The 22505-nt window shown below is 32.7% G+C and overlaps 1 protein-coding gene across 1 annotated transcript in view; it reads left to right on the top strand.

Moving 5' to 3' along the window:
* The window catches only part of LOC117103333 (histone deacetylase 6-like), a 77421-nt gene that overhangs the window by 17273 nt on the left and 37643 nt on the right, over nt 1-22505 (top strand). Inside the window, exons 5-11 of the mRNA XM_033243872.1 lie at nt 4916-5009; nt 5734-5774; nt 6518-6614; nt 14269-14340; nt 16990-17015; nt 18651-18755; nt 20566-20634. Coding sequence (XP_033099763.1) covers nt 4916-5009; nt 5734-5774; nt 6518-6614; nt 14269-14340; nt 16990-17015; nt 18651-18755; nt 20566-20634 — 504 coding nt within the window. The remainder of the gene's footprint in view (nt 1-4915; nt 5010-5733; nt 5775-6517; nt 6615-14268; nt 14341-16989; nt 17016-18650; nt 18756-20565; nt 20635-22505) is intronic.

Here is a 22505-nt window from a genome sequence, read left to right as displayed (position 1 = left end):
GGGGGGGGGCCCAAAAAATGTGGCTGCCTATGAGCCTCTGTCTTGTTCACAAAATTTATTCTTTGGAGGGTTTATGGGGACAGATTTTATAGTTTGGTATCTCCACAGATTTTGCTTTTCCAGAACACAAATCATAAAAATTTTGTTTGGATCGGCAAGTTAAGGCCTATTTATACTTGCAACGATAATAATACGTCTGTACGATAAAATGCTAAAACACTATTGTTCATAGAAAATAAATGAAATAAGAGAAGTTTTTGCACTAGAACAATTCGATATTAAATGATTTATCATGTATACGATAACAAAATATTTTGACCAATCAATTGAAGTGACATAGTGTCATAATCTTTGAAAAAACGATCAAATCGTAGTAGGAACATCGATTTTATAGATCGTTGCAAGTATAACAGGCTTTTAATATTTTTTGGCTACGGTCATACTACAGCCTCAAACCAGCTGGCTTGACTTCTAGGCTACGGTCACACTAGAGTCTAAAGCCTGGCTTGACTCACCGTGGGTGAGATTTTCGTAATGTGACTGCACCTGGATTGAATCGCGCCTGGCGTCATCTTGATCTCAATCTACCTATCTCGATCCCGGCTCAGCACCCAGATTGACCCTGGATTGACCCTGGCGTGACCGGGATTGACATTTCTTCGTCGGCTGTCGACCAATCACAGTCGATGACGCTGTTGCGTTTAGAAGTTCTTGAATAAAAAACCCGCGAGTTCTTCATGTGTGTATTATAATAAGATGCAATCATCAGTTGTCTTTTATAAATGCACATCAATCCGAAAACTAGCATCGCCATTACATCCGAGCCTAGGCCTAGGCCTAGATCATCTAATATACTGTCCATTTTCATAGGTCTGTGATCTACATCGATTATCCTAACCAGCAACGGTAGTAATGCGATTAACGAAGTCGGGTGCATTTTGAACGTGATCTCAAATTTGTTGTAAAATTGAAATAATAAAAAGCATAGAATTGATCAGCATGTGTTCGTATTCGATTTCAAGGAAGTAAAGATCGACCGAAAGAATGTTTCGCGCGCGGGGCCGGTATTTTGATTGTGGCGGCACTCTAACTTCCTGTTTCAACTTTCCTAATTTGGAGGTCAATCCAACTAAATTCAGGTAGTGTGACCGACACAGAATTTCGAGCCTGGCTTGAAATCTCACCCGCGGTGAGTCAAGCCAGACTTGAGACTCTTAGTGTGGCCGTAGCCTTAGTACGGTTGAGAAATTTGTAGTCTGAACCAACCCGGATCGACCATGGATTGGAATTGCTCTCAACCCAGACAGGTCAACCCAGGCAAGGTATCAAGATTGACGCTAGGTTGACCTGGGTTGACCTTGGATTGACCTAGAATTCCAAAATGTGACCAAGGATGTAGGTCAAAAGTTAGGTCAACCCAGGTGAGTGGACACTGGACATTTTTATGCCAGGCATGAGAGCTCAACTATACCGAGTCAATCAGTGTGACTGTATAGCCACTGCAGCCTTGTGATGTCGGGCCTATCGCCGCCACTGTATCCATATTAAAAATTGATTTGACAAATTCATGAATACTATATTTTTTCACTAGAGGAAGTAGTTCAATTAAATCAATATTTTATACTGTAGTCTATCTTGGAGTACAGTAAAAAATGTGTTATCGTTGGTTGAATTCCTTTCATGAACCACAGTCATACAAATTTGAATTTCATCATAAGGATGTATTCATGTGTAAACTTCATTCAAACAAATAACTTTACAATTGAAAACAGATAAAACGTGATTGTTCATACATTGTGTGTACTGATTGAACTGTAGCAATCTTTAGGTCCCCAATTCAATTTTGCATTTGCTTGTTCTTGTGTTTCAGCTGGAGGGCTGAAATGCAAGTTACGATTTATTCGGTGTAAACACCAAGGATAGCCCATGAAAGTCTAGAAGTAGACTTATTTCCAGTGGGGTCCTTCTGGTGGTGATTGGACAGTACACCGAGAGACAATCCCCTACTCTTTTCCGAAGAGTGTACTGCGTTCTTTAACATGCACATGGGCCATACTGTAGATGCACACAGGACCAACAGCTTAAACGTCCCATCCGAAAGACGGTGCACTATTGTAAGTTGCCCTCTAGCTGAAACACAAGGAGAGGCAGCGATGAGAATTGAACAGGGGACCTAGAGATCTCCATGGTTCAGCGCACACACAGTGGCTACCACCAGATTAGCCGACTGAGCTAAGCTGCTCTCTCGTAGAGAGACTAAGTCTTCTTAGACATTTGTAGGTTATCTTTGGTGTTTTACACTGAATAAACCTATCCATACAATATACAATTTTAAGTTGGGCTCCAGAGGAAAAAAAGTGTTTTAATATGTTGTAGAATTGATTTTTCTAAGACGGAGAGAAGTCTTTAGATGAAAAACTTGGGAACGGTTGAGATACAGATTTTTAAATATTTAAAAACTTGGGGGAAAAGGGGTGTTCCACCCTTTTTTCCACTTTCCCCTCTCCCACCCCAGTTTTCAAATATTCAAAAATCTGTATCTCACTACCATTCTCAAGTTTTATGTCAAACAACTTTTTTTCTCTCAACATGCATATCAAACATTGTTGAATTTTCTGTTTTTTTTTTGTTTTTTTTTTATATAAGTATGTTCTTTTTCTCTATGGTAGCTGCCATGTGGGCAGACAGTCTGCAATGGCAGACAGTCAGCAATGGCGTCATTTCTCCTAAGTTGGGCCACACCCACCTCAGTGCCAGCATGGTTGGGACTGATGTTTAAAACAAAAGTGGTTTTTATATGACCTCCATGGCATCAGTAGTAAAATAACACAAACAGATATTACGGCAAATTCTTCAACCTCCGACCTCAAAATTGCGACTCAAATCTTAACATGTGCGCAGGCACCTTCCTTGTGACGTTTTAAGGAATGGAGACAATGACTGAAGTCACATTACACATTTGAAGCGGTTAATGTAGCGTTGCGTGACTCACTGCATGTTATGTGTTTTCATTTAATTAATGTTGTTATCATCAGTTGTTAGCATGGTACATATGTGTTATAAATTTACAATTTAGGCACCCTGTGCATTATTGACACTTTAAATTGATCACCATGTTGGTGATGTGTTTACCACCCCCAACCCCCCCCCCATCCCACTTATAAAAAAAAAAAAAAATGTGAAATAAGTAGCAATAAAAAAGAAAACAGTTTGAAAGCTGGAAACATCCATTTTAGTAGTATTGATTTTGCTCAAGGCCATGAAGGATAATGCTAAACAGCGAACCTATAATAGCCACTAGATAGTGGCTATGATCCCCCATTAAGGGAGTCAAATTGTTTTAAAAGTCTTGTACCAGAAAATACTGATATTCTTTAACCAAAGCCTATGTACAAAGTCCAGGATCCTTTTTTTTAGATGGTTTTCTGATATACAGTAAAGTCAGATGGTTTTAAAATGTACCAAAAAAAAAAAAAGAAAACATACATACAGCATTTAATTGTTATAAAGTTGCTTTGCTCAAATCAAACAAGTCAGTGTTTTATGTCTTTTCAAAAAAACCTTTTTGTGAACTGTAATTGCTCAAAACTTTTAAGTTTTAAAAATACAAATAAAAAAAACCATAGACAAAAAATTATAAGATATACAGTGTATAATTGTAGAACGGTATGCAATGTACTGTATCTACTGTAGAACACAGTAGGTCAGCTAGAATGTGGTGTGGATTTGAGCTAAATGTTTGTCCTGCATCAAGTTCAGCCAAGCCTTACATAGCTTACTTCATTCATGTATTCAGTACTTATAATAGAGGGATTTAGCGATGGGCGTCATGTGACCTAACTTGGGTGTTGGATATAAACAGTCCACTGACGCAGCGGTGTTTTACATGGAGATTGCTGTCGCGCCCGTCCCTTGTTTATTGCTAAAGATCATCATAATTCCCAGTAAACTATACCAAATTGATTGGAAATTAAACTTAAGAATTCTGCCTTAATTGTTTGCTAATGCTGTAAAGGATACTGACAAACATTGAGATTTTTCGACAAATGTTAGGCCCAGGCCCCTGCACATCTACGGCATGGTTAGGTATGCATGGTGGTCTTCGACCCACGAACTTATGCTACGAAATTAGGGCTAGCTAAGGTTTATAAAGGATCACTTATATTTCAAAGCATACAATCCAAGGAGAACGCTAGGATAAGTAAATAAACACTATCTTGAATAATCGTATTGCCTTTCCTAGCCATGTGCTTCTCACGTTACCAGTGGGTGGTTGTTTTCACAACCATAACATTATCTTTTCATGCTTTCGCACTTTATGTTTTTCATGTATACCCAAGTTAGGTCATGTGACCGCCTGTAAACAACCATCGCTAAATCCCTCTATTAGACACCATGTTATCGTCTGGCAGTGCTTCCTGTAAGAGCGAGTAAATCCGGTGGAGGTGCATGATGGGTACTACTACCATGAGGTATGGGGCGCGCCCTAGAAATCGAATAGAGTTCAGAACTCGAACAAAAGTGCGTTTGAAACTCGAACGTGCATCATAGAGACGCAGCACGTGTTCGATGAGAAAGCATTTTACTGTCTTTTGTAGGGCGCACTCTTTATCGTGCTAGTACTTTTTCGAGATACAATAATAGGAGGATTGCGTTTTAAAGACATAACCCCAAGATCGAGAATCTTTGGTTTTACCTAAACGTCTGAAACCAAGACATGTGCAGAAGTCAAGGATTACGAACTTCTCAAACCAAATCCCCATGCAGATAATTGAGTAAACATAATAGAGTATAAGGCAAACACACGCTCCCGCTGGGAGCCGATTTTTATTTAGATGTAAAATATATATTGTTAATTCTGCAAGCATTATTGTATTGCATTGTAAAGTGTTTTATTTTTCCACGTTTTGTACAGTGAGCATGGCAAGTCTGAATGTCCCGAACGTCTCACCAAGATTCATAAAAAACTGAAAGATTATGGACTGCTTGACAGATGTGTGCAAGTGCAGGTAAGAACTACACAACACTACACAACACTACAACTACACAACACTACACTACAACTACACAACACTACACTACAACTACACAACACTACACAACAACTACACAACACTACACTACAACTACACAACACTACACAACAACTACACAACACTACACTACACTACACAACAACTACACTACACAAAGAGCAGCCTAGCTCAGTCGGCTAATCTGGTGGTAGCCACTGTGTGTGCGCTGAACCGTGGAGATCTCTAGGTCCCCGGTTCAATCCCCATCGCTGCCTCTCCTTGTGTTTCAGCTATAGGGCTGAAATACAAGTTACAATAGCACACCGTTTTTCGGATGAGACGTTTAAGCCGTTGGTCCCGTGTGGATTATGGCCCATGTGCACGTTAAAGAACACCGTACACTCTTCGGAAAAGAGTAGGGGATTGTCTCCCGGTGTACTGTCCAATCACCACCAGAAGGACCACACTGGAAATAAGTCTTCTAGACTTTCGTGGGCTATCCTTGGTGTTTACACAGAATAAATCCAATCCAATCCAATCCAACCATTCTGGCCTAGCTTCGTATCTGATTAATATACATTCAATTCTTAACAATGAAGTTTGTTTTTCTTCTCGGTGTTGTAGAGTTTCATTGTGCCATTTTATAGTACATTAGTGAAGTAATATGGACCTGTATTTAAGCATATTTTTAATTAGATTAATGGTCGTCATTTTTCAGGCAAGACTGGCCAGCAATGAAGAATTATTATTTTGTCACAGGTGAGAGCACTTTATATTCTTATAATTTTTATAATGTGGAATTGTAAAGTAATTATGTATAGATACTAAGTAAACATGTAAAAATGTTTACTTATCACACACATATAAGATAGGATATTGATAATACTTATTGGTCCATACTTATAAATGCAGGTTGGAAATTTGCTTTCCATATGGCATGTACATGTAAATATAAATGCATACGAAACATTAAAATATTCATCACAAAATGTAGGTTTAAAAATAGATAAAAATTCTGTACATTTAATATTCACACACAAATATATAAAAGTCTCTCAGTCTGGCAGATTTAAAAACGTTTTCAATAATGAAACAATTATGTTAGTTAAAACATGAATATTTTAACTCCTAAGATAAAAAGGATGAATAGTAGCTAGATAATAATTTATTTTTTACAAGCAAAGCACTGAGATAAAAAAAAAAAAAAATCCACTCCAATTATTTCAAGATCTTGTTAAGACCACTATTTTTTAGAGGCTGAGTGGTGAATATAAATATGACTAAAAAAAAAGTAGAACTGAAAAGTATACTTTGATAGTAAATAGATATGCAATTTATTAGATCAGATATTTTGAGCAACTCCTGTGCATGTTTTTTTTTGTGCATGTTTTGTAGTATATGTGTGTGGATGTGTGTGTATACAATTGTTATTGTTGTTAACTTATAGTTAAGAGACAGATCCGCTATTGCTACATTACTTTTATTCTTAATTCTATTTGTAGTCAAGATTATGTTAACAAAATGCGTTCTACAGCCACAATGGCTCTGGACCAAATCCAGGAACTTTCAAATACCTATGACTCTATCTTCATTTGCAAGGTAAGTCAGACTCTGTTTACCAGTACTTTGTTATTAATGCAGAACTCTGTAAACTACTGTGCTTTTAATGTTTTCTTTATATTGATCCATATACTTGATTCATTCGGAACAAATGTAATCGTAGTGAGAAAGTAACCTGAAGTCATGAAGCTGCAGATTTTCCCGAGAGGCAGGCCGTGAATATCAACACATCTTAATTTAACAACATATCTGCACATAAAATCTCTCTTTTCTCTTCTTGCTGCTACCATAAATATCTAAATTTAAGATAGACTTAGTGCATCAAAATATTAACATTTATAGTATTTTTCTATATTATAATATTATGATATAGAAAAATAAAGCCATTACATTATTTTAAAGAAAAACATTTATTGTATTAATTTTAAATGTTCGTTATATGAAGCTTGTCATCTCAAAACCAGCGTACCGTCGCTAATTGTTAAAATGAGTAATTCGCATAAAAATATGGAGCTGTATAATATTCTTACTCATGTATTTGGTAGTCGATTCCGGTATGACCTATAATTTTAATGCTTTATAATGTGGAGAATATGAATAAGTGACCGGCTCTGAAAAAAACCCTCCGTTTATCGCAATTTATAATATCCCACAAGTACCCAAAATGTTCAAGAATCAGAATTTTGAACATTTTCATGTTTTTTTTTTTTTGTTTTATAAAAGAAGATATATTAAATCAATCACTAAATCTAACTGAAAAATATATTTAAACTAGATCTTAATAACAAACTATATATTTTGGAAGCTGTTGAAACTGTTTTCACAAAATCTACATGACTGATATTCAATGATTTAAATATTCATAACTTTGCAAATACTCAACCAATTTTCATCAAATAAACACCGTCTTAAAGAAGACGCCACACAGAATCGAGAAACGCCAAAAACTATAATTTTGGATTTTTCCTACAAAATGGCTGTTTTTGCCAGAGCAATTTTTATGTTTCATTGATACTTGTTTTGGCATGTCAAGCCCCGTATATTTTTATTTCTTCTTTTTTTTTTTTTTTATTATTTATGCCAGAGACATGTCACTACTTGAAGGAACTTTATGAGGCTTCGGGATTGAAAGTTTTACGTAAAAACCAAATATCCTTAAAGAAATTGAAGGCAAGCTATATTACACAGTAATCAATCATCGCTCATACAATGTACCTTTTGCAAAAAACCTGTATTTTAAATATACATTTACAGTAGTTTATTTCTTTCCACAAAAGTACAATGTGAATACAACACATTAAATAGCAATCACGACATAATGAAAATTAAGTTAAAATGGAAAAAAAAATTTAAAAAATTGGAAAGTTATAATCATTAGACATAGTATATGCTCCTTAATTCCAATTTACAACTTTCATCAGTTGGATTTAAATAGAGAGAAAGAGTGAATTTACTCTGTATATTAAGGTTCTTTGATATTTTTTTACCATTTATGAAAAATGAAAGATTATTGTAAAGAAGACTTTAAGCAGTTTTTAAGAGTTTTTAAGTCATCAAAACGTAGTAAGGATTTGTATTTCCAAAGTTGACGTCAAATGTACTCATGGCTTGGACTGGTTCTACGGAAAACAAAGATAAAAAATGTTGGATCATCGTAAAAAAAAAGAATTCTTACAGTTTTTAAGTCAGTAATGGAGTAAGGGATAGCTAGTGTATCCTGAGGTGACGTCAAATATAAGCTTGGACTGGTTCCACAAAAAACAAAATATTGGATGGGTGCAATTGGCTTAGCTTGGTCCAGCTAAAGAGAGTTTAATAGAGGTAAAAAATATTTAATGAAAGTCATAAAACTTTTAAATATTTATTTATTTTTTATTCTGGTATGCCTTTGCAAAATAGTAGCAAATGGCAAAAATATTTGCAATATAAAAAGGTAAAAATGAATTAATACAGACATAAAAAAAAAAAAAAAAAAAAAAATAGACATAGATTATACAAGCATGATACAAATTATAGATTAACCGCCATAAAAAAAATGATAAATAAAATCATTATGACCAAATATTGTCATAAGTTAATTATTGAAATATAAATAACCATTTTAATGGTTTTATACTTTTTTTTTGTACTTTAAAAAGTACAATATAATTTTTTTTTAAAGTACAATATACTTTTTTTTTAAAGTACAATATACTTTTTTTTTAAAGTACAATATACTTTTTTTTTAAAGTACAATATACTTTTTTTGTACTTTAAAAAGAAAGTACAATTTCCTTTTTTTTTGTACTTTAAAAAGTACAATACAAATAACCATTAAAAATACATAATAATTTTATATACACACAGCAATAAAGTTATTTTATAAATATTATAATTAATTATTGTTGATTAATTAATGATAATATATAATTAATTAATTATTGTTATCATGAATCAATTACTCAATAAAAATAATTTTGAAGATGACTATATATTATTATTATTATTATTATTATTATTATTATTATTATTATTATTATTTTACAACCATAAAAAAACTTAAGGGGAAAAAAAAAATAATTGGCATCGAAATAGCAAAAAAAAACAAAAAAAAAAAACCCAAAAATATCAACATCAAACAAAATCAGGATATTAAAAAAACTGACAATAAATCATAAAGCGAAAAGGTTATAAAATATATTTGTATTTGGTGAAGCACCCTCTATATGTTATAAAGAATACCGCAAAAGTAGTTGAAGTACTTTCGGCGTCAACGGCTAACCACGCTCAGTTCAAAAAGTAGGGTTAGCATGGGTTTAGGGTTAGATTAAGTATTACTTTTTTGGTCAGTCTTTTTTTTTCATGCTATAAATGTTAAGCACGTAGAGGTCTCCATATGCGTTCTATAAGTTAAGCATTATTATTATTATTATTATTTATCTGTTTGTAAATATCACCACAAGATATGCTATAGTTTGTCTCTGCTTTATGTCATGATGTTTTTTTTTTAAATTTTTGTACACTTTTCTAACAGATGTGTGTGTTATTTTAGAGTGCAATATAAGCATAGGATTTTAATATAGCCAAGATAATAATGAAATTTAATTGAAATGAACTTATTTGTTTATTTGTTATTTGATTTACACCCAAGGCAAAGAAACAGCGAATCTATGACTTTCCTTCTAAGTGGCAAATCCGTTATACTGTCTCATATATACAGTAAGGCTTTTTAAAAGAAAATGCAGTTCCTGTTGATAATGAAATTGAATTGAAATAAAATTTATTCGTTTATTGATTTAGGCCCAAGGCAAAGGATATGCCAAACAGCGAACCTAATCACTTTTCTAAGTGACAAATCGCTTCGCAAGATGCACCACGTATTAAAGTCTCATTATGAGAGTTTTTGAAATAGATATCCTGTATACCGTAACAGGGATTGAACCTATGACCCTGGGATTGGAAGGCCAGCATCTTAACTATGAAGTTATCCAACTCCACTCCAACCTTGCATCCATAATGGAATCTGGTTTGAAAGCGTCAATTCAGGATTGTGATAAGAGCTGCTTGCTTAACAATATTTTCTTCTATGTTTCTCCGGAGATTGGCGATCTCTTTTTTTTTTGGTTGTAATATGACTCTTATCTGCAAATAAAGGGAATTGATGTAGTAATACAATATAGAATTCATTACTACTACATCGCTACTGTAATTACACAAGTGGGCTTGGAATGGTCATTGTCAAATTGGGAAAATCATTGCTCTTTTTTAATAGCTTACACAAAGCAACTTTGGTAGCATGAATAATTATAATAATATTTACATTATTTGAATAATTTCATCTGGTTTGCTCATAATGACTATAGAACTGTTTTTAAAATAACAATAAAACAAGCAGTAAACTTACTGCAAGCTTTCGTCTATGTTCCCGGTATTCAACCCCGGGCCAGCGGGTCAACTCGGGCCTGCCAAAGATTTTGATCCGGCCCGCGCAACATTGCTGAAGATAAATAATTTTCTGGCCGATATTTAGAAAAAGTTCTTCTGTATATAGAACACTACCAGACACCACTACTCTAGCATTGTTTACAAGAGCCTGTGGCTTTTTGAGTGTAGCACACTGCATCTAGTGGCGTAGGGTATTGACATGGGGAGGGGAGACTAATGGGGTTAATGAATTACAGTATGTGAGGGTTGATATGATGCAATGTCTAACCATTTGCAGCACCAGCATGCTCGGGGGCTTGTTACTCTGTTAAAAACACTGCTCCTAAAATTTATTTTTGTGTCTGAAAGTGCAATTTTCAGGAATGTAGGTATCTGTTAATAATTTGCTCACCTCAAAGCCAACCACTGGTGAGTGGATATATTTGTGGCAGGAAAGTTTCTAGTGGCAGGTAAGGAGAACCTGGGGCACAAGTTTTTTTTTTTTTTTTCAAAATTCTAACATAAAATGGAGAAGAAAAGAAAATTATAATCAAATTTCAGTATCAAAGTGCCATTTCCGACTATCTAGAGGTGCGATAATCGTACATTTTCTTACCTCAGCCCCAACTATGGTGGGGCTGAGGTGGTATTTTCCCCTATCTCTGAAAGTTCTTTCCTGGCCCCTTCTACAGTATTTCTAATCCACCGCTATTAAATAGAATGGGTGACAAAGAAATTGACTCAATTTATGTCGGTCTGCCGCTGGTTGAGTACCCGGGGTCTATTATCAGCAACGGATGCCTTTCTCACATAACCTAATCAAGTCATGTTGATGGACGAAAGCATGCAGTAAGTTTACATCAAATAAAATTGTGCTTGGTTTATTATTGAATAAACAGTTCTACATATATGTACATTCTTATGCTCTACAACACTGTCTCTGAATGCTTTAGCACATTATTATCTTATCCATTGGAACGATGCCTATGGGGGAATTTCCTTGGTATCCATTTATCTTTCTGTGTGGAGAGAAACGATGCGCATGTGCCTTGCAAAGGACAGAAGTCACACCTTGTAAATTACTGTACCTTTTTCTGGAGGTTACATTTACACTAGACACAATAATGACACCACAAGGACACGATAAAAATTTGCTCAGTGTTGAAAAATATAAACAATGCGATATGTTGTCGTGTGGTTATCTTGTCTAACGTATTTTATGTAGCTTTATACTTTTAGATGCAATATTTATTTTTTTTTTCTTTATACTGAATATACACTTTCAATACATAGTACTGGTTTCCAAAGTGGCTCAGTTCTTAACTACAAAATTTTAAAAGCAGATATATACACATAGTAACCAAAAAATATTAATAACTTGACTACAAATTAAAAAAAATTTAAAAGGAACATTGAAAGAAACTTAAGAAAATATAAAATTTAAATAATAAATATGGATATGCAAGGTAAGAGAAAATCATGTTAAATTAAGATGGTATTATTGAGGATTAGAAATAGAATGCTTAAAGTTTGAAAGTGTCATAGATTTAAAGTTGGTTTTAGTATGATCCGGGAGTTTATTCCATAATTTAGTAGATCGGTATACAAAAGTTCTTTTACCTTGCATATTATTCCAGGTGTATTCAATTAGTGTATTTTTACTTTGACTGCGAGTACAATAGGCTATTCCCATTTTGATAAATCTGTAACACACTGCTCCGTACGGTTGTCGCCAACGCAATTCCATAGAAAACGCAATGTGATGATGTGTGCACAACAGACGATGACGATCCACGCTGACTGCCACCGACAATCAGCAGATGGTGTTGTATTGTCTAACTCTCACAGAGAGCTGAACTGCAATGTGTTGTACGCAGTCAGTGGCGTATCTAGGGGAGGGTGCGGGGGCGCATGTCCCCCAAAAATAAAAAAAAAATCACCGTCAAATAATTAAAATCACCGTATTTTGCGAATTAGCGCACATCAACTAATCATCAAGCCCTCCCACTTCACATTCGCGCCCCTCCATCAGCCCCCCATTTCAAGACTTCTAGATACGCCACTATACGCAGTGTGTCCCAACTTTATTTCTGAACATTATTTATAATGAGTTTAGATGTGCCTGAAACTCATTTCATTTCAGAAATTGACTTAAAGTAGTAAAATACCTTTAACATTAATAAACAGCAGGCTACAGTATAACAACACATGAATGTATCAGAAAATAAAAAAGATGAATAGTCATAGGTTTCCTAACAAGCGACATACATCTCAACATTAAAATGGGTTAACACTGTCACTCAATTCCTTATAGACAGTGATACTTGAAAGTAGTAAAATACTTTTAACACAACAGGCTACAATATATCAACACATGAATGTATGAGAAAAAAAAAAGGATAAAGAAACATAAGTTTCCTAACAAGCGACATACATTATTTCTGAATATTAAAATTGGTTAACGCTGTCACTCAATTCCTTTCAGATTGTGACTTAATACTTTAAAGTAGTAAAATACATGTATAAAATAACAACAGTCTGCAATAATGTATCGGAAAAAAAAAATAAAGGATTATAGAGACACCGGTTTCTAACAAGCGACATAGATCACTATTAAATATATATCCCACCTCTTCGGCGTGAAAAGAAATTCCATTAAAATTAGGAATTCTTTTCAGAGAGTAGTGACTGTAATACTCAAAAGTAGTAAAATACACTGTAAAAAATAAAAACAGGCTACAATATAACAGCACATGAATGTATCAGGAAAAAAAAATCAGTATTTTAGACAGAGGTTTCTAACAAGTGACATAGATCACTATTAAATATATATTCCACCTGTTCAGCATGAGAATAAATTCCATTAAAATTATGCTTTAGATAAAACATAACAAAAAAAACATTCAGTGATAAATTACAAATTAAATTTTACTAGGTTTTTTTTCAACACAGACAGCTGTACAACTAAGTTTAAACTGTGAACATAATGTTTTTTAGATAGTAAGTTTAATAGTAACTTGTGGAAGCAGTTTGGCGCAGCAAGAATGGTTTGCTTTTTACAACATTGAGGTCATGGTTTCAATTCCTGGCTGTAAATTTTGCTTGTGTCCTTGAACAACTGGCAGTTTCTACTTGCTTCTCTCCACCCAGGAGTATGATTTGATGCCTGTTGGGTTTGCCTGCTCCTGCACCAATATGGCAGGCTCAACAACACATTAAAGCAACTACCCAATGATCATCGAGAAACTTTGAGCGCTGCGTATCTGTAAAGAAAGGCGCTGTATATAATGACCAGGAGATATTAACTTATTTATTAGGCTTTTTGTCTGCTGTTTGTATCTAGAGTTTATTTATTTATTTTTTTAATTAACATTATTTATAGAACTGATACAGCACATGTATTCATTTCAAAAGTTCATGCCCATTATAGATTTTTTTTTAATGTTCATTGGATATAGAATAGTCTACTTTCAACATTACATGCCCCCCAGGGAGTATTTCTAATCATGCATGTAATTTTATACAACCATATTTGAATCATTAAACTGTCTACCAGGCACCCATTTATATTCCTCAGTGAAGAGACGCAAACATAGATACAAATGTACAAGGACACAAACCCAGCAGCCAACTTCGGCCTTGAACTTGTATCGTTTTGATTAAAATCAAGAGCTTTATTGCTGCGCCGAAGGCTTCCTTTAATTTCTAGCAGCAGTTTACGAGAGATTCCAAAAAAAATTATCGATTCTATCCATATTTTTATATTTTATATTTATTTATATTTCAACAGGATACATTTGTAACTGCTTGCTTAGCAGCTGGCTCGCTTATTGGTCTTACAGCAAAGGTTGTCAGTGGCGAGGTTTGTACAGTATTGATATTTCACTATTTTTTTTTTCTTTTATATTTTTATTCACATGATCCATAACAAGCTTATTCACGTTCAAAGTTGCATTAATTTTCCAAAGCCTACATACATGTTGCTCTATGTTACTAATACACAAAGACAGAATTAGTCGCCAAACCAAAGCAGTTATAGCTGTTATAACATCAAAACAAACCGCTATGTGACAGTTTTTTCACACAATTAAAGCTTCTGCTCAAGTAAATTTTGACAGTTTTTAAACTTGCCTCAAACTTATGTATTTATACATTTTATCTTAAAATAACTTACTGAAAAGCCTTGGTAAATATTTCTTTTAATTAACGTCACAGTATTGACCCGTTAGATTTGAAATGGATTGAAAGAAACAAATGGAAAACTTGAACATTTTTGCATAGCCTCGTCGCGTGAACACGGGCCTAGCCCTAGACTAGAGAGTCATACAATGTTCTTCTGAATAATTGGCCATCTTTAGTCAAAAGAAACATCTTATTCTACCATTCAGCAATTTAAGTTTGTCCAATAGTTTAAATATTTGATTCAAAAATTGCAACAAGATGACTTTGTGACAGTATTTAGCCTGAATATGTACCTCTAAATCAACAGCGATCACCTTAGTCAGCGCAGAATGTGCCGAGTCCAGTGAGCGACGGGCCTAAGCCCCCTAGAAGGCCTCTCAAAATTCTTCATATTTTTAGTCTGAATGCAAATTTAAATCAAATCAACCTTAATTGCATGAATCTACTGTATGAATTGTTCAAAATGTTTAAATATTATAACTAGATTTGAACTCGTCACTGAGGACGAGTTAGGTGATCCGCTTGTCAGGCAAAAGAAATCTCGCAGCGCTCAAAAGTGAAATATGGAAAAATACTGTGGTCAGGATTTTCAAACTGTGCAGGAAAATATCAAGTCATCCGCTCTCTCGTGATCGTCAAAAATTTAAAGAAAGAGGTGGGGAGAGGTTAGAAAAACATTTATTTTCACCATGATGGCGTCATCAAAGTGAAAAATGAGGGAAACATTGTGAAAGGAAATTGTCTCAGCTATAACGTGCTCGACGGTGGGAGACAATCGATAAAAAAAAACGAGATACGTTCAAATATGTATAAAAATACATAAATAAAAATTCAGTTTTTAAAATTCAAATGGCAATATGATGACATCACAATGTCCGATCAGCCATAATGATATATAAAGTGATAACTACAACTCATGAGCTTTTAGAATATGTAATAAAAATTTTTGGAGGAGGGTCACCATTCATCCTAAGGAGCTATAACTGATTAAAATTTAGGCATGATTTTGAGCATTTAAAAATTTTGACGCACGCGTACGTGCACGTGATGACATGCGCACGGAAAATGAAGTTACATGACATTCAACCTTGATCTGAAGTTCATGTCCACTGAATATGATTTAGAAATGAAATGTTAGGATGATATGGGTCATCAAATATTGGAGCAAAGAAAAATGAGGGGGGTCAGAAAAAAACATTTATTTTGACCATGATGACATCATCAAAATGTAAAAAAAAATTTTTGAAAGGAAATTGTCTCAACTATAATATACTCAAAGTTCTGAGATGATCGATCAAGAATTAAAGCCAGGTACGCTCAAATGCATATTTTCAAAAATGACGTAGATAAAATTCAGTTTTTTAAAATTCAGATGGCAGTATGATGATGTCACAATGTCCGATCAGCCATTATGATCTATAACATCATATCTACAACTCATGTGCTTTCAGTATAATATGCGTATATTGATGCACGCATTAGGTACAAGTGCTTTTTTACATTCTTTTAAAGGCCACCCTCTAATTGTAGTAGTATTTTTGAGATAGGATCCCGTTTCAGGAAATCCTTGACAATCGGACTTCTTGCTATGTTATACTCTTTTGTAATAATTTGACCACTAAGGTCAAAGTACTAAATCTAGGTTCTTAAAGTCCTTGTTGAAAAACAAACAGGTACATGAAATCCACAATTACATATTTGACCACAGGTAGTACCTTGTAATTTTCCAATTTACATTTTACATTTTTTTTGTATCTTATTTATTTTTGTATGAATATTTTTATGTGAATTCTTTTTATAATGAGTGTTTTAAATGTTGTTATAACTATTTAGTTGAATAACTGCAAGTTGTATTATATTCTTTCAATAAATAAAGTTCATTGAAGTTCAGTTATCTTCACAATACAAGTCTGTAATTTTGCAAATTGAAAGGAAATGCATATACTGTACTTAAAATCTAATGAATAATTAATCCTATTACTTCAAGGTATTCATACAGTAGATCTGCAAAAGAGAACAAAAAAAAAAAGCAGAGTATAATATCGAAAAATTATCATTGTGAAATATGCATGAGTCGTCGCAGAGTCAAGATATTAATTTTGCATACAGGATTAAATTTCAATTCTTATCTCGAAAGTAAATGGCCAAAGTAATTCTACTTAAAAGTGGTGATCATAATGCTCATAAAATTTTCAAAAACTTGATCTATGTTCACAGCAATTACATAAACGTTTGTGTTATTTGATACTGACTTTGGAGATAATGTTATATATGATGATCATACCATGTAAACTTTTTTGATGGATTTCATTTCTTCTTCCCTTTGCAGTTGAAAAATGGAATTGCAATTGTAAGGTATATGTAATATGAAATTCAATTTTGTTTTCTAATAATGTCATTGACAAGTACTGCTATTATGGCAAAAATTAAAGATTATTGCTTTCGGTACTGTTCAAAAGAAATTAGCCATATATGACCATATATAGGCACATCATGGCTATATATGGGCATACAGCAGATAATCTGGACAGTCAAAGTTCTATCAGGTTATGTGCAACATTCGTTTGGACAAGTCAACAGAGGTGACAGCAGGATTTGCCTGACAGGGCTCCTATGTGGGGGGGGGGGTTCCCTATGTTCCAACGGGGGAAACATAGGGAACACCACGAAAAGAGTGTTAGTAGGCATGGCCGGGCGTCACTTCTTAAAATTGATCCAGGGGGTGAATCCTCAAAAAAACTATGACAATGAGGGGTTACAAAGACTTAATATATGTATATATTCTACTAAATATGTAAACAATCAGGTGAACTTGCCTAATTCAAATCCAAAATGGCATATTTTGATTTACTATGGTGGTTAATTATTGGAAAACACAACAATTTGGCATGTAGAATAAGATAGACTTAAAAATTATTCAAGTTTAAGGCAAGTTTAACTGTATTTTTTTTTTCTTTTGTATGAGTTGTTTTTTTCCCCTCAAATATAATGTGTTATGGACCTTTATGTCAAATAAACTTATTAACTGACAAATCCAGAACATGTTATTTATCTTATTTGTCTCACAAACATGGCATTTAGGTTAATGTTGTTTAGGTCCACACTATAGGATAATCCTACTAATATACAAGGCTGAAGTTGAACCCTACAATACCAAAGCTTCCTGCCAGATCTCTCCCTTGATGTCACAAAGGATTATAGGAGACCCCATAATCTAGTTTTTTTTTTTTTTTTTGTCTTTTGCCCCCTCAGGGGGCATAGACACTATGTTATTGTCTGACAGTTAATCCTGTAAGAGCAAGTGAATCCGGTTGAGGTGCATGATGGCTAATACTGCCACTAGGTAGGGGCGGCCTATTAGAAATCGAATAGATTTTTGAACTCGTACAAAATTGCGTTTGAAACTCGACCATGCGTCATAGAGATGCTGCACACGTTTGAAACAAACACCTTTTACTGTCTTTTGAAGGACGCCCTCTCGATTGTGGTAGTACTTTTCGAGATAAAATGATAGGAGGATTGCGTTACAACGACCCGAGCGTTTAACCCCAAGACCGAGAGTTCAACTCTTTGGTTTAACCCCGAGACCGAAAGTTCAACTCTTTGGTTTAACCCCTGAGACCGAGAGTTCAACTCTTTGGTTTAACCCCGAGACCGAGAGTTCAACTCTTTGGTTTAACCCCGAGACCGAGAGTTCAACTCTTTGGTTTAACCCCGAGACTGAGAGTTCAACTCTTTGGTTTTTACATCAACGTCTGAAACCAAGGTGTTATGTGCAGAAGTAAGTAATTACAAACTTCTCAAACCGAATCTGCATGCAGATAATTTAGTAGACATAATACAGTATAAGGCAATAGACACACGCTCCCTCTGGTGGGAGCCTATTTTTATCCATTGTCACACCCCCACTGTAATTCTGGGTATGGCCCTGTAGTCTTATATATTAATGTTGGTGTTTTGCTATGCTGCTGCAATTTCTATCCAATCTAGGCCTCCCGGACATCATGCACAGGAAAGCATTGCTAACGGCTACTGTATATTCAACAATGTTGCGATAGCCGCACGATTCGCCAAAGAGAAGTTTAATCTTGAGAGGTGAGATAAAATATTTATCACCCACATATTGTCTGAGACATTGTTTTTATTCTCATGAGAATTTTATTAATCTTCTCAAACAATAAAACACTTGAAAACATATTATATGAGACATAAACATTGTTGAAGATGTATTATGGTGATAAATAAAGTTTATTCAACATATTTATTCAGGATACATATATTCAATGAAAGTAAATGTACAATAGTAAAATTGACAAAGCATACTCAAATTGATCTACCAAATGGTCCGGATTAAAACAACAATTTGATATCAATGAACGATAAAATTATTAAAACAAGGATGAATACTAATACTATTACACTAAAATATCAACATGAAAAGAATTCAATTAAAAATAAGTCTAAAAGTGTGTTTTAAAAATTTGATTATAAAAACAATTGTTAAGAATTTGATCACTTCTAAACACAGGCAGTAATAAAATTGTTTAATTACCGTGAGTACTAGTAAAGTCAATATTTAAAAATTGAATGAAACCTTCAAAAAGTTACTTTTTTATTCCTTGTTTTGCAAACTTATTTTTTTTAAAGATCATATAGGAGAGTGGAAAAAATAAAAAATTAATTTTTGTTTTCTTATTTCGCAGATGGTTTTGCCATTTAACATCGAGATGAAGGAGGAAATAAAAAAATAAAAAATAAATAAATAATATAAAAAAAATAAATAAAATGTTATGTTTGAATATAAATAGTGTAGTGTAGTAATTCTGGTCGTTAAATTCTTTAAATTTATATAATTAGGAAGCAGGCATAATGAAATTAAATAAACCTTTAATTATTTTTTTTTTAATTTTCATTTTTTCGCGGCATCGGGTTCGTCAAATTTGTCAAAAAATAAAATTTTATTTTCATTCGAAACCCTGACTATTCGCAGCGGCTTGTTCGTTTAATAATGTAAAAAAAAATCTCGCCTTAAAACAAATGTATATCTATCAGTTTAAAATTACAAAAAGTTAATAAAAGAAGGATTAATTATTAATCACCAAAAAAAATGCATGTTGCATAATCAATGAATTGTTTTAAAATTTATATTAGAAATAATTTAATTTTTTCTTCTAAATTTAATCAAGTCTTTTATTTATTTTATTTTGTATTTAAATAAGTTTGCCAACATTTGGAACTAAATTATTAAAATCTTAAATTCAACTTTAGGATCTAATTTAATTTTTAAATTGCATTTCAACTAATTATAAAAGTAATTCATAGAATGATTAATTATTATTAACAAAAAAAAAAGCATTTCGCATAAGCAATTAATTGTTTTAAAATGTAAATTTTAAATAATTTAATTTTTTCTTCAAAATTTAATCAAGCCTTTAAAATATTATTATTTAATTTAATTTGAATTTAACAAAGTTTGCCAACATTTGGAACTGAATTAATTAGATATTATTTTATAATTAATTTAGGATCTGAATTAATTTTAAATTTCATTTTAACTAATTATAAAATATCAATTTGTTGTCATTTGAAATAATTACATTAATTTAGTCTAATTATATTTTGAAAAGAAAATGAATAACGACTATGTTGATATAATTTATATTATAATAGAATGGAGTATTCTTTAATGCGTATGTTCAAAATTCACTCATAATTTCATTGCAAAAAAAAGTAGTAACAATGCTAAAAACACTTCCAGTTATTTGATTTTAAAAATTCACTATATATATTTTTTTAAATTTTATATTTTATTGTTTAGAATAAATTTTTAATTCAAAATTTGTTAAAAAAAATACAGGTGTGACAGGGATTGATAAAGCTCTTTCTTATTTTTCTTCATCTGTAGGATATTAATTGTTGATTTTGATGTGCATCATGGCCAAGGCATTCAATATTTGTTTGAATATGATCCGAGGTAATGGTTCTGTTATTATTTCATGATTAAATAAAAGTGGAGTTGAGAAGCTCAGTAGTTATTAAAGATGCTTGCCTTCTGATTTATTTATTTTTTTATTTTCAATCTTTTGACAAAGAACAGAACAGGTTAATAATAATAATAATAATTAAAAAAAATTAAAAAATATTAAAAATAAATAAATAAGTAAGTAAGTAAGTAATTAAGTAAGTAAGTAAATATACTGAAAAGAAAGGAATTTGAAATATATATAATTCTTATTATTTAAAATAAAATTATAAAATTATAAATATTTATGTACATTTATCACATCCAAAAAACAGTATTTCGTCATTTAAATACAAATTTTAAAATGCAATCGTCTTAAAAAAATGATAAAATCATATTTAAGTACATTCGAAAAAGAAGAATATAACAAAATAAAAAATCAGGAAATTAATTCTGGGTTCAATTCCTGTCACAGCAGGAATTTTTCTCACGAATAAAATCAACTCCACGCCCTTAGCCTCATAAAGAGACTTGGTTTATAAAGCATTATTCTCATCCTGTAAGTGGCTAGTGTACTCGCTGTTGAATGTGATGGAAATAACAAAAAAAAGAAAAAGAAAAAAAAATAAATAGATATCATCACCATAATTCCCCAGAAGTAAACCCATCTTTTGTATAATCTCACACTTTACTTCACAATAGATTTTTCCCCCAAGCAAAAGCCCATGAGTATGATTTTGATAAATAGGTCAAATAAATTACTAATTAAAAGACAAGATTTAAAAAAAAATAATGATTAATGTTTTTAATAACTTTAAGTATGTATTTTTTACATATATATTTTTAATTTAAATTTGATTGATTGGCCTATTTTACTTGAATATTTTATGCTAATTTAATTTATGTTCTCATTGGCTTTGGAGAGCCACTAGACAGTGATTCAGTTCACTTTTTGGCAATCCTATCCGGCCAACTGTGTGTTTTTTGCTGTCTGTTATCTTGTGTTTGTCAATTTTAATGTTTTTTAGACGAAATAAATAAATTGAAATGAAATAAAAATTAAATATTTTATTATGTTTTATAAATATCCAAAGGTATATCAAAGCAGTAAAATTATACCAAAAATAAAATTTTTCAGAAGAAAAAGAAATGATTAATGGTAATGCTAATTGAGAGGAGTAAATTAAATTTTAAATATTGTTCCAGTAACTACAACTATAACTGTATTCAGAAATAAGGCAAAATAAATGCAAAAACAAAGTCTTTTTTTTTTATAGTTTAATATTTCAGAGAATGGGCATAAAATGTTTTCTCAATTAGTAGAATGGCTTGCCAGTAACTTCAATGTAGAATAACAAATTATAATGAAATATTATTGATGAATGAAAAAATTGCGTGTAGGAGGTATAAAAAGTAATAGGTGGTATACCGTAGGCCCCTACTTGGGATCATATTGCATGGTTGTAACGATGCTGGGATGTAATCAGTTTGGTAATCAGATAAAGGCATTATACTTATTTGATTGTCAGGCAGAAATTATAGATTTCTTATCAGGAGACTTCATGGCGGCAGATGTAATAAAAATGAATAAAATTGTTTTCATGGCTGTGGGTGCGCTAACAGGTCAGTAGTAAAAAAAATGTTTTCTAATAAGAAAAATGAAGAGTGTATTGTTCGCTCCACAGATCAGTTAGTAGAATTATTTGACTGGTTCTGACTAACCCTCACCATAATCGTTTATCGCAATTTCTAATTTCCCGCAAGCACCCAAAACGTTCGAAAATCAGAATTTTGAATATTTTCATGTTTTTGCATTATGTAAACGAAAATATATTGAAGAAAATTTCTGCAAAATGTCAATCACTAAATCTAACTGAAAAGGG

Source organism: Anneissia japonica, unplaced genomic scaffold (assembly GCF_011630105.1).
Source record: "Anneissia japonica isolate Jap-2015-1 unplaced genomic scaffold, ASM1163010v1 scaffold287728_len311106_cov174, whole genome shotgun sequence".
NCBI lineage: Eukaryota > Metazoa > Echinodermata > Crinoidea > Comatulida > Comatulidae > Anneissia > Anneissia japonica.
Note: the sequence above shows the minus strand (reverse complement) of the source record. Positions and strands in the feature narration are given on the sequence as shown.